This window comes from Anas acuta, chromosome 12, assembly GCF_963932015.1.
Source record: "Anas acuta chromosome 12, bAnaAcu1.1, whole genome shotgun sequence".
Lineage (NCBI taxonomy): Eukaryota > Metazoa > Chordata > Aves > Anseriformes > Anatidae > Anas > Anas acuta.
The window spans coordinates 13,782,840-13,797,057 of NC_088990.1; the positions used below are offsets into that span (position 1 = coordinate 13,782,840).

At 39.1% G+C, this 14,218-nt stretch overlaps 1 protein-coding gene across 7 annotated transcripts in view; it reads right to left on the reverse strand.

Moving 5' to 3' along the window:
* TMEM266 (transmembrane protein 266) overlaps positions 1–14,218 on the reverse strand; it is a 77,742-nt gene that overhangs the window by 38,408 nt on the left and 25,116 nt on the right. For 6 of the 7 annotated variants that reach the window (XM_068695871.1, XM_068695867.1, XM_068695866.1 and 3 more), the window contains 3 exons: positions 13,953–14,058; positions 11,544–11,732; positions 383–537 (listed from right to left, as the gene is read on the reverse strand). In XM_068695871.1, the coding sequence (XP_068551972.1) occupies positions 383–537; positions 11,544–11,732; positions 13,953–13,966 (358 nt within the window). In that variant the 5' untranslated portion in view covers positions 13,967–14,058. Of the gene's footprint in view, positions 1–382; positions 538–11,543; positions 11,733–13,952; positions 14,059–14,218 lie in introns of those variants that run through there. The other variant, XM_068695873.1, reaches the window with a different exon arrangement.

The following is a 14,218-nucleotide window of genomic DNA, read 5'->3' on the forward strand; positions in this document are numbered from 1 at the left end:
GTATCCATCCACATACATGTGACAAGTAGCAGGGAGATTAACGATACACTGATGACCTTCTTCTTTGCATACAGAATGTGGCTGTCCTGAAGGACAGACCTTTTCACATACTAATGACATATGTGCAGATATCTGCATGTACACTCTGCTTGTATCCTCTGAAAATGTGTCCTATACTGAATTTGGTCAGCAAAACAGGGGAGGGGCTGACTTCACTATACCAGGGTTCCACAAACACAGTTCTCTCCTAGCCTACTAATCATTTACATGGTAGGAAAAAAAAAATCCCCACCAACTTCCCCACCCTTTAAAAACCTCCCAGCAAGTTAAGCCTTTATTTCATTAAAATGAAAAAAAAAATAATAATAATCCTCCTACTCACACTGGAGAAGCTTTATATCTATTAGGAGTTCCAGAGTCAGAAGAATCACCACCAACACTACACAGGCTACCAGGAAACTGTTGAGACTTGCACTGAGCAAAAATACCTGCCACACAGCTGCTCGTCTCCCACAGCATGGTTTTAGCCAGTTAGATCTAAGGAAAGAAAATTAAGAGGAAAAAAAAACAAAAAACAAAAAAAGGAAAAAAAGGAAAAGAAAGGAAAAGAAAAGAAGAAGAAGTGAAAAAGAAAGAGCGCTAATGAGCAGTGGACTCAAAATGACAACTTCTGCTGTTATGGATACACTCATCAATATTGTATATAGACTTTGCTAAATGCACTTTTGTTGGTTTCTTTACTAAGGTTGGGCTATTTTCCAAATTGGTACACTGATAAATCCTGGTTACATCTGTCAACTGCACCATCTGATTTAATAAGCATGGCTAATCACACCTGTAACAGCCAACACTTCACTCTGGGGATCACGTGTCGCAACTTCAGTGAGGTTCTCCAACCCTCCTGAGCATATCAGTGCTCAAGAGCCTTCCAAGGCACTGAGTTATGCAACCTTAATTACCATACATGCTTCTCTTACTGCCTCACTATTTTTCATGCACTTTTATATTGACATACATGCTGCAATCATTTACCTGTGGCTATCAAGACATAGCAGGACTCTGCTATTTCGTTAGAAGGTAATGAAGCTTTATAAGAGCTTTCTGGGCATTGAATTTTATTGTCTTGCATCTTATCCCTGTTCTAGTATGAGAACCAGCTTAGATCTGTAGCAAAAACTATGATAGTTGGTTTTAGTACCAGTTAATAACCACTGCCCAATTAAGAGTGCAGATCATTCACTACAATTCCCAACTGCCAATTGCTAGAACCATTTAACCTTTGCAGAAATCTTCTCTCATTCCTGGTTCGCACTTCCCTTAGTAGCTGGCAGTATATGCCCATGGGATACAGCAAGGCTGTCAGAACTTAGGAATCAGCAGCTTCAACCAAAACCAGTAGCTGAATTTCACAAGAAAACTTGCATGTTCTAGAGAGAGAAACTGCAAGAATTCCTGGTGACTTACAGCTGTGAGGATGAGAGCTCTGGGAGGAAGCTGATGAAACAATAAATGTCATACCAGTGCTGTGCTAATGCAGATCCACATTTTTCAAAGCGGTTGTTAAAAAAAATAATTAAAAAATCTGCTTTTTCTTTTGAAAACACTTGTATTAGGAATCATAGAAATTCAGAAACATATTAGTAATCATATGAGGTCCAAAAGCCCATCCTGCTGCCTTTTTTTCCTCTTAAAATTCTCCCATAGCTTAACTTTGACATAGTATTTATCATATAATTTCTCATCGCAGTGTTTTGTAATGTTCTTGTACTGGCCCAGCTCTGGAAGTTTTGACACTATTTTCAAAGCCCTGTAAACACGCATTAACTAATAAAGAGCTGGCGTGAATTACTGGCTCAGCTATAATTGCAAGCACGCGAGCTGTAATGAGGTAACCACGCTGTCTGAACTAAAACGTCAATATGCAGAAATCAGCGGCATGCAAGATACTGAGCAATTCCACATAAATAGCTCTAGATACACCAACTCCTGTTACAAACAAACAGAAAAACATCACAAAACATTCCCTGACATAGCCACACTTAAAAATGGGGGAGAAAGTAGAGATGCTAAACAGTGCTCGGAGACTTGGCACTTTCAAGCAGCTTCTCTGAACTGAGTGTATCAGCTAGATACTTGTACACAGAGCTGCCTGATTACCTACCCTTAAAAGACCTTCTCAATTGACTCTCAAAACCTCCAAGAAGATTTGGCAGGTGTTACTATCTGGAACTTGCCCTTAGTTCAATTGCATTAAGGTTCTAACCTGAAGCAGTACTCAAAGTTGCTTTTCTCTCAAACATTGCCAGAAAAAAAATATTGCAAGATAAAACAATCATAAAGAACTAAAAAATACAAGATGCACTGGATTTTAAATATGCATTTTTTTAAATGTAAGGGAAAAATGGAGACTGGAATAAAGCCTTCATGCAATCTTGATTTTTTAACGGATTCTATTTGACTCCCTCTCAAAACAGGAGAGCCCGTCTGTACTGCAGCTGGTATTTTTGTTGGTTTTTGTTTGTTTGTTTTCTGATGTATTTCCAAAAATAATGTGAGGGTATGGCCCTGTTTAATTAGAAAAGTTTTTAGTCCTATTCCCTTCTTACATTTATCTTCTCTTTTCCAAAAAGATCTGTTTTGCCAGCATTTTAACACTGCAGGGTAGCTTTTCCTCTGTCCTATTCTCAGAATGATCAGTAGAGGGCCTAAAAACATTCCTTTAAAAACTCCATGTAGTCAAGATTTGCAAATACACCAAACATACCACCAAGAGTAAATCACCTGTGATTCTCAGCATGCTTTACATGCAGCCATGATAATCTTTGTTCAAGCTCATCGTTACTCCTAGAACTGCTACGGAATGCAGAGTTACTCCTCTGTCTGTGCAGCAGCAGTATCCCACCAATTCCAAAAAGCTTCTGAATGAAACTATCAGCTTATGACTGAAAAAGCAACAATTTTAAGAGACCAAGTGCAGATCACCTGCATGCTTACACCTACATAACACTCACAAAATATATAATTTGATTTCAAAGATGCAAAAATGTTTGAAAATTAAGCCCTAGAAAACCACCTCCAGTTTCATATTTTAATTCACTACACCAAGGTACATTTATTTAAAGCTTGTCCTGTGAATGGACATTAGCACCTTCACATCACTGCCTAGCAAACAAGCTCTTCACAGATCTCCTCCAAGTCCTCTAAATCCACTGACACAGATGATTACATCGTGCTCTAAAAAAGGAACACTGCGTGTGTTTTTTTGCTGGGTGCTGGAAGGATAGCTCATTGCTCCTGCTACTTCTACACAATTGTATAATGGAGTGATCTTGCCTAGTTTTTTTTTTTTTTTCTTCTTCTTCTTCTTACCTCCTGTAAAGAAGAGATATAAATAATAAAAGGAACTGTGCTAGAAATGCTAGAAATGTATCTTAGATAAACCTAGTGACACACAAACCACACTGGATCCTAGTATAAAGATCTTTTCATCTCCTTTAACTCTTTAGCCTGTCTTACTAGAGTATCTCTTTCTCCTGATGTATAAGGTTTGTCTAGCCAGCGGATAAGGAATCTGGTATTTGAGGAAAACAAATCCATACCAGAATTAGAGTAGGTTTAAATTTACATTCCAAATCCTGGCCATTTCTCCTCTAATACTACGGAGCAATGCTAAGTTTAGAGTTTACACTAGAAATTCAGCCACAAATATATTCCAGAATAATAAAAGTTAAATTATACAGCTCATAAATTTATCTAGAGATTATAGAGAAACCATATGGTTTCTATATGTTAAAAAAAAAACAACAACAACAACAACAAAACTGTTATTTTGTTCAGAGGACAAATACAGCTTCTGTTAGTGTCCTGACTGTGTTGCCTGTTGATGCCAGGCACTGTTTAAGATACACGCAAAATGTCACTTGGGACAACATTACTGCATGACTTCAGTCAGGTTCTTCAGGTATCTCAGCTACTCTATATAGTAGGAGCATCATTCACCTGTCTTGCAATACCTGGGTGAAGTAAATAAATGCACTAGAATTGGAATATCTCAGTTGATGACTAAAGTTTTGTTATGGGAAATTTAAATATGTAGTGGAATTTTACCAGGGGTAATTCTTTTTAAAGATACTTTCAACACATGGCTTTGTGGAAAACCAATCTGTCACCATCACTGCTAGTATTCTTAATAAACAGCTTGGAGAAAAGAACATAAGGCAAAACTGGGAAAGGTTTAACACATTTCTTTGGTAAGGAACCACTACAAACAATTTGTTCAAGCTGTTAACAGCTGTCACTGTTTCTATTTTCTGGTCTTGGAAATAAATCCCCCCAAATCTGTATTATACCTTACCCTGCCTTTTTTTTGGCTCAGCAGCAAGTGTTTGCATCTCACAAGACAGATATGATTAGAAAACAGACGGATGGATGAGATCCAAATCACTATCTGTAGGAGCAGAAAGGCCATGGTCAGGAAGTAAGTGAAACACAGAAAGGTTAAATAACAACACAAAATCTGGCTGAGACAAAACAGACAGCAGAGCCTCACAGGAGGCCGCAAATAGCAGCTGGAGGCCTTGAGCAACTCCAGAAAGATTCCTCCAGCCTTCAACCTAAACTCACCCATGGCCAGTTTATACATATCTGTTCTCATGCCAGTCTTGTACTTTAGGACAGTTAGCTCTTTTCCCTTGCTGGCATTTTGTCTGCAGTGCATTTATATACAGCAGTGACATCTCCTCATTTACTTTAGTCAAAGAAGTGTGTGCTTTTTGTAACACAGACACTCAGTTTTTCTGACTGCCCTTGTGAGAATACAGACAAGATGAATGGTACATAATACTCTGGAATAGGTTTAATTACATGAATGCTTCCCAGCTCTCCCTGAAGTATCTTACTTGATGCTCCTAGGCTCGTTTCTGCCTTCTTCATAGATACATGACACCATTTGCTCACAGGCATCCCGTAATTACTCCTCTCATTAGAAAGTTGCTTATTAGGCTTTGTTTTATGCTAAAGTTCTTTACTGAAATATTAACATCAGACTTAAAACCAACCTTTAAGAAGCACAAGAACAGCCACATGAGATCAGAAGAGAGGTTTGATGTCTCCAGTGGAGGCCTGGAGCAGATGTCTCAAGATAAACACGAACAAGGCAAATAGATATACTTCCTGTTCAAGCTCTCCCAGCATCCAGCTATTCTCAGCTGGAGGACTTACTGAGCCAGATGTGGTTTCTAGGCCTCTACTTAGTAACCTTCACTGAATTCCTTTTCCACAGACTTGTCCAAACTCTCCCTACAGTCACATAAGCTATTAGAAGCCACAGATCCTTTAACAAGTATTTCCACACATCTACTGCCCCCTAGGTACAGTACCAACCACCTTTTTGTTTGTTTTCAAAAGCACCTTACTCCAGTAAAGTACCCTGGCACTTGGATTGAGGGGGGGGCTGTCACACTTTAAAGTCTGTGTCACCGATTCCACAATCTCAGTCAAACCTCACATCTACCTGCTCTACCTAGGGCTTTTCCAGACTGAAGAGCCCTAGCTTATGGAGTCATTTCTCCAACCAAAGTTGTTCTACATCTTGGATCACTGTTTTCCTTTAAATCTTTTCCATTTTTTTTTTTTTTTTTTTTTTTTTTTTTTTTTTTTTTTATCTACCATGTCCTTTTTGACAGGGACCAGAACTACACACTCATGTTCAAGATGTGGGCAAAGCTTGGATTTAGAGAGATCCACAATGATGTACTGTTTTACTCTCTACTCCTTTCCTTACAAATTCTAACATTTGGTTTGTTTTTACACTGCTGCTCAGCACTTAGCTCTCCTTCTAGACTAATAGTCCTCTTTTCCACATTTCTCCTTTATCCAATTGCTCATCCATCTTTCAGTTACACCAAGCCACATCCTCTTCAAGTTAGACAATTATTCCCAGTTGTAAACCAGATAAGTCAAATCCACATCACTTCCACTCTCCAAAAGTCTTTTGCAAACAGTGGTCTGTGGGCTACATCTACTACATTTCTATCCACAAAAAGTACCTAGAAAAAGTAAGTTCTGTTGGGAAAAAAAAATAAAAAAAATTGACAACCCTAAAAAGTTTGTAAACCACTAAGCTAGATACATTTATTTATAATAGGCATTCCTTCTATCAATTGGCATTACTGATGAACGACATTAGGGGAACAGAGTCAAAGGCTTTAGGTACTAGGATAAACACAGTAACAAGCTATTGAAGATGACAACCTTTACAAATATAAATGCTTAAAAGGATCTGTAGTAGAAAAGGAAGTTTCTAAATCACTGAACATCCTTTAACACAGCCCAACATTTCATGCATGCTCTAGTGAAGAGCTGGGCACCTCTCAAACTCTGTAGCACCAAATGCTCACTTTGTGCTGCAGTGCAGGTCTTGATTTTGGACCAGAGCACCTGCGTGCAGCAGCAGTGATACAGTACCACATAGAGGACAAATCAGCACTACAGCATGTAAAATAAGTTTAAAGAAGCTGCTTTTGTAAATACAAGGAGCTTGTTCACTATAGGAAATGGTTCTGCCATCCAAAACCCTTGCACCTTATCTCTAGCTTGGACCTGATTATTCACCACGTATCGATATGGTGTGCTCCAGGGTCTTCATGAGGTGCACAGGACCTTTCAGAAAAGGGACTGTACTTTAAGTATGCTTCCAGATGAAGACAAGAAAAGCAGAAAACAAAGGAAACATAGGAACTTAATCCATTTGAGTTCAATTGTTTAAACACCTGTAAGCCTTGCAGAAAATATAAGTAAAAACCCTCAAAGAGATCAAAATAAAAACTAAAGTGTGAATATGAAAACCAGAAATAATGGCATACACTGGATGCAATTACAGAAGATAGATCAAAGGAACAGACGTTCTTTTTTCCCAGAATGGATGAATAGATTCATCAAGGACAGCTTTCTACCAATTTGAAATGATAAGCTTGCAGGAATCTTTCCCGTGTTAACTTTTGAAACCGTGCATCTCTGTGTTCTCTGGTCAGTTTTGGTTTTCCTTCTTTCTTATTTCTCTCTCTATCCCTTCACACATCATTTATTTTCCCAGCTATTCCAACTGTTTCCTTCACTTTCTGGGAAGGAAAAGAAAGCTGGGATCAAACAACCCTAAGGCATGATCATAAATGATTAAATTACAATGGCATGATGTTAATGTCAAGTGAATCATATTAACTGTATCAACTCCAAACCTTTACAGCTGTTGATGTAAAACACCACATTTGAAAGCATCTTCATGTTTCAAAGTTGTTTAGCGTACAGAAACTCAGGAACTGCAACCCAAAACAAATGCAACGTAATTGAAAATTGGTGTACCTCCCTCCCCTTGCTTCCCAACCAGAACCAAACATAGATCTTTACTGAGAGAGGTTCACTGCCTAACTGCTTATTACTTCACCAACAATACAGTCTATCACACAACTGACTGTAAATTCTTTTATAGGTTATTATGAATGATACCTCCTAACTGGCGTCTAAAGAAAATATGGGAAGAAAAGCTAGTGCATACCACAATCTACATGTAGACAATTTCCAAACTGTTCTCCATTGCTTTTATTGGCCATTGATGCAGAAACAGAGGAAAGTATTTTTTTTGGAGGACAGAACACTTGACAACAAAGAAATTAAGAGTGGCACTTAGAGTTAATAACATTGAAAAAGTTCCTTAGCTTTCTGGGTGATTATGCTCTTTTCATGCAAACTGAGCTCAGTGCAGACATAGACTCTCCATTAAATTCACAGACACAAAGAAAATCTGCTTTTGGTATACATATATCATCTAATCTGTTGTAGATATGTTAGAAATGAATGGTGGTCTGGGCACCCAAGGCACAGTTTTGGAGTTAATCATGGAGCGCATCACAGAGCAGCAGTATCTAAGGACAGTTAAATGAGTTATCTGCAAGGCAGGTAAGCAGGACTAATGAGTAACAAACATCATTCTCATATCGGTTCTGAGAACCAGGCTACTATTTATTCACAGGGCTCTGCTGCATGGAGGAGACAGACCTTTGTAAACACAAATCATTACAGTCACATAAAATTAAAACTGTTTTAGTTACGGACTGCTGGCATTCATCAGAACACGTGCTTTTCCTGAAAAGGCAGAACCCCGGTTGCATTAATGCGGGGCACAGCAGCCTCGCTGCAGCTAGGAAGCAAGGCAGATACAGCAGCCCCCCTACCCCACACTGCAGCGTGCAGAGACCACAGGCAGCTCACTGCTTCTGACTGCGAGGAGGGCAATGCCAGCCAGAGAAAGGTTTTTTCCTGCCTTATAGTTACACTTTTACTACTTACAGGTGTATTTCAGGGATTGACTTTGTGTCATAAAATCTGCAGTCCTTTCTTTGTTGCTTAGTGCATGGAGCATAGTTGTAAACTGAATTTCTCATGGAAATAGCTCAAACTTCCTACATAATTCCTTTGGTAACATTGAGAGATGGAAACTGCCTGCCCTGAGCATTTGATACAATAGAGCAAAGCAACATCAAACTGCACTAAATAAGGCTTTGATTCCAGTATCTTTAAAGCCATGGGATGTCAGTTTACATATGATCTGCCTAATAAAAGACAGATCATGATTTTCTGTTTACTTTTCCTTTCTCTTCCCTCCCTCCCCCCCCCCCCCCCCCCCATTTCTTGTGTGAGAGGTAGCTGGTCTGATGCCATCTGAGAGTTTCCAGGCACACAAGGAGAGCTGAGCTATCACCCACCTGCTCCTGCTTGCCTATTAATATTGGGTTTATTGAGAGAAAATCTCTCAGATAAATAAAAGCATCCCATCAACAGACAGATGCAGCTTGTGACACCACCCAGTATTTCCCAAATCCCTACCATTTTCTTATTGCATCTTCCCAAGAAGGGGGCATGCACCAGACTTTCCTACTCAGAGCCTTGCAATTTGAGTAAGTACAGTTTGTCTAGGTTGGCTACAGATCGAGACCAACAGAGCCATACAGAATATATGCAGGTCAGAGAGGCTGGCACCTTCCCTGCAATTCTCAGGCAAAAGTATGTAGCAGGTAACATTTGGAGGTCTGTGATAAAGGCAAACTGCCATGAGACAAAGATGAGGCCAACATCCCCTTTTAGTACTCTCCAGCATTAGCTCTACCTTCTGGTATCTCCACTTGCAACCTGTACAGAAGTGGTGGGGGCACAGAGCTTCACAGTCATGAATATGGATACTTGCAGAAAATACAAGGACTTAAACATTTTCTGTCACTTCCTGCACTGCCATTCCCACATCATTCTCTCCAAATATGAGGGAGAGGAAGCTGGCAGGTCCTGTACCAGGCTGATCTGACTCACCATGTATCCTTCCTACCCAGGTGGAAGAGAAGTGAGTCAGCCACATCTAACAAGGCCACTAGAATGGAATTAAAGCACTCTTGTAAAACCAGACATATTCCCAAACAAGCCATGAGGTCGTACGGGGACAGAATTTTACTGTTGCTTAGGGCCTTCTTGAGCTTGACTCTGCTCCTAAATTTCACAGGATCTCAGCTGCAATCAGCGCTTCTGAAAGAAAGAAGGAGCCTTTCCTACAAGGAAGATGCAGCCCTAGGACTCAGTGGAACTTACTCAGCCAAAATGCACTGAGATATACAAACTAAAGCTCTGAATTTTCTTCACAGAATCCCCTCTACAGCTGGGCAGTCTGGATGGCACCTGCTTATTTCTATTCAGAGCAATAAAGCCACAAAAGAAGTCTGTGTGAAGGAAGGGATCTCTGCTGAGGAAAAGAATGATAAGTCTATTTCCACGCTTAGACTGCAAGGCTGCTCAAAAAGTCACATAGAGAAATCTGTGCACTTTGGCACAGTGAAGAATGGAGTTTCAGATCATAAAAATCTATTAAAATGCATATTTGAACAAAACTAGTATTTACTTAGCACCAAAATATCCTGAGGGTTACACCTGCATACTCAAATTAATTTTCAAGTGCCTCTTTTGCTATGCAGGCTATTTTATGTTACAGTTGTACCGTACTTACATAACCTACTTGAAATGTATTTCCCCTTGTTTGGAGTAACAACTTTCTGGAGATGTCTCACAAAGTCTAATTTGGAAAGAAATTAAAGGCAAGAGTCTTTCCTCTGTACTCCTTCCTGACTACCATACAGAATACCTGCTGAGCAGAGATCAAGCAGGTCTCTTTACTGATTTCTGAGCACATGTTAAAACACATTCAGCCACCAATAATTGGAGGCTTATTAATGTCTTCATCATGGCTCTGTATGGGTTTCTGTGAAGTGCTTTTAGATGGTTCTTACCAACAGTGGAGTATACATGTATATACATCCAGTGTAACACACCATGCGTAGTAATCACAGAATCAGAGGGGCTAAGCACAAGCACTCACTGAACCTCTGTGCCAACAGACATTGAACTACACTGTTCACATTCACGTTCCTGACAGCTGTGTTTTCTTTAAGACTAAAGAAAATAGCTTTTTCTTTAATAGTAATAGCTTTTTCTTTAAGCTATTGCAATTCTACTCCCCTCTTCCCCACGCACACCCAGCACTTTAGTCTATCCCAGCACTTTGCTAACCTTATTCTTCTCTTCCTTGCTGCTATTCAAGCTCTTCACTTCTTGCTCTACACTCCATGGAGATGGAACAGACTTCACTTCCTCACTGAGAAGTCCCTTATAATTTCCCCCAAAGTCTCTTCATGTGAAATGCAAACTGTTCCTTCCATCAGTCCTCTAACAGCAGGTTTTCTTCACCTCTCATCATTCTCACTGCCTAGCTGTAGATTCTTTCCAATTGACCCAACACTTTCATGAAAAAATTAGCACAAGAGCCCACCTACAGCCACTTAAAGCCTGAATCAGGCATAAGGACAACTTCTTATGTTCTGCAGAATAACAATGCTACATAAGCTTACACTGGGTTATGCTTGAGCAAATGTTATGAACTGGTTAAGATCTTTCGTTCAATAAAACTGGAGCAGTTGTTCTACAAAAACAAAGGGTAATATGCTGATACCATCAATGACCATGTTCTCACATAAGCAAACTACACAGTACAAATTATTCTGCGAAAAGTAACGATCTGTTCTGGAATTAGCAGCACTAAGTCACTATCTTTCGGTCAGGAGATGTACAGTGACATAAAAGAATCACAGTAGTTAACCCTTTGTTATCTTGAAAGCCTCCTGAAACCCCTCAAATGAAGAGCTTTCACCAGGCTGTTCTGCTTGTCTGATAAGGCTTAGTCTACTTTCCTCTGTCTGACAGAAAGTTTCCAGACTGTGGTCGAGTAGCTGCTATGAATTATGTAATTTCAAAGAGCCCCAAACCAGCATTGATCAGTTATATTCAGAGAAGTCATTTCCATTCTGAGACAGTGGTTTTAAAATGAGTTTAAGGACAACTGGCTGGCTGCTCTTCTCCAGCTGGACTTTTTTTTTTTTATATATATTTTTTTTCAGGCTGTGAAATTCCTATAACATAACACTAGAACATTAAATTCTGTCCTTTGCACTTACCCTTCTCTTTGGTACTCCTCATCCAAATTTGACAAAAGCTGGGACCCAGCCACAGACAGATCAAGTGCGGCTAATGGGAGATCTCGATAGGCAAAATTCACAAGCTGTACAGGAGCAATGCTTTTGGTCTCTTCTTCCACTTGTTGCGAAATTATCTCAACTTCTGAAACACTGCCTTCTATTGTAGGCCTGAAAATATAATCAGCGATAAAAAACACTTCTTTCTTTACAGATAAGCACACATATACATCTACATTATATAAACAAATATAAACAAACAAGTAAAACTAAGTTTAAGACAGTAACTTCAGTGAACCCCAAAAACCAGACAACTGAAATGGCCCTTGCAAAGCCACTGAGGGAGGCATCGTTTTTGAGGGGGAAAGACCAGATCTCTCTAAACTTGTCTTCAGTACATCTCACTGAAATCAACAGAATCCTCACAGATAAAAGAGAACATTTCACTCTGCTGAAGCTGCTTCAGAAGCACTAAATAAAAATGAAAGTGTTATAAACAAACAAAAATAGAAACAATGTATGAACCCAAATGCAAAATATTTGTGCAAAACAGACAAGAACAACAGAAAGGAGGGATGCGACTACCTTACTTAGCAACTCACTGCTTTGTAACTTAAATCAGGGAACAATGAATAGTTCAGCTTATGAATTATGTATAAATCAGCTGTTAGTTACTAGATGCAATATGATCCCTCTTTCACTGTCAGTCAGTATAGCCAGATTTTTGATGGCTGGTGATTTGGTTGCATTCAACCACAAAATATCATTCTGTTACAAGTTATTTCAAAATAATTCTGAAAGCAGAACAAAGATTGAGAACTTATTTATAACAGTTATCTTAAGTAGCCATATGAACAGCTTTTAAGTCTGGACATACATTTTTCTACCAGACCACTAACATTAATGCAAACTGCATGCAAGTGTCTAACTGCAGGCATGTCTTCCATGTTTATAAGATAGTACTTACCTAGAAACCCAAACTTGGTCAGCTAGCATACTATCTAGTACATACGAAGGATGACTTCACTTTAGGAGAAACCTTGTATGTCGAGTCCCACTCGTAACTGATCTTTTGCAGTCCCCAGTGAATGCTACTTGCTCCTTTTGATTCAAAGTAGGGTGCAAACATAATCTGCTCTAGCTTTCATCCAGGGAAGTTTGTTAACTTCTCAAGAAATCTCAGGCTAGTTCTCAGAGGTTTTCAACAGCAGGTGTGAAGATACTTTTTCCTTAGGGATATAGTTAAAAAGTTCACAGCACCCAACTTCCCTCTGTTACGTGACTTCGTTGTGGTGATTTTGTTTTTAAAGAAGCTTATTAAAATCTTCCAGCTATTAAAGCACCCTGAATAACAGTTCATTTTTCCAGAAAAATGAATAATTTAGAAGAGTTCTTAACTCATGTATGTTGTAAGTCTGAAGATGCAGTTGAAGGAACTAAAATTTTAAGCAAAAGAGAGACAAAAACCCCATTGCTCAGAGCCTAACCATTAAACTAACCCTTTTGGATGGAAAACATTCCTAAATTTAAAGGAGCTAATCACTACCAGCATTACACAAGAAAGTTATTTGAAAAAACTGAAAATGCTGTTGTAACTCAAGTATTTGTGAGAGGAAGGCTGTGACTGTGTCATACTATGTCAGAAAGCCGAAATGAAGGGAGGCACTACCATTTAAACAACCTAAAGGCTGGTTTTAGTTTATTTTTTGCCCAGCTAATGATTGAAAGTAATGAGATTCTTGGAATTTCCAATAGAATTGTATTTGTCTGTTAACAAACAGGAATTGGAAGCCCAGAGGGAGGAGCCAATTCTAGAAATAATGTTATTTCTTTGATTTTCACCTTTAGTGCCATCCTGTGGACCTTTATGTTTACAAGTCCAAAATAAGCTGGTTCAGTTTTGCATGGACATCCGCAGAGCAATCAAATTTCCAGTATAATAAAGGAAAAAGGAAAATGGATTAGTGCAGCCTTCCCCTCCCAAAAGTATTTACATTTGTATTTCTTAAACAGACTACATGGTAGACAGAGTCTGATGTGACCGAAAAGCAAAACAAATATGCCAACAGACTAGTGTTGGCAAGCAGCTTTGCAAGAATTGTGGTGAAAGGAAAGGAAAAAAGTAATGGGCCTGACGTAGACATGACAAAGTAGTTTTCAGCTACTGTCTCTCAGTAACACAGCCAAAACACTCACTGCATTCATGCTATTTCTGCTAATTCACACTCTTCAGATAACCGACCAAATCCTACTATTCCTTCTCAAAGTAGCAACTTTCTTTCCCAGTAATACTGATGGAACTCTCTCAATGTCACAACAACATTCTCCTGCAGGTAGGAATTGTTACGGTGTATTTAAAATAAGCTGTAACTATCCTTATATGGCACTTACTGAGGACTGGTCATGTTGGAGGATGCAACCCAATCAGCAGTGGTTACAGTATTTAACTGATTCCAGCTCTTTTGCACAGAAGTTCTAGCCTTCTAAGATGAGCTTTCTGCAAGAGGCAAAACAAAGTCTAAAAATCTAGAACACAGAAGAACTCCAAAGGGCTGCATTGACTTTTTTGGTCATGTTGTGAGTTTGCCTATTTTATTTCCCCTGTGATTCTTTTTCTAGGTGTTCTTATTCAGGTAAACTCCTCTACTTTATGGAAG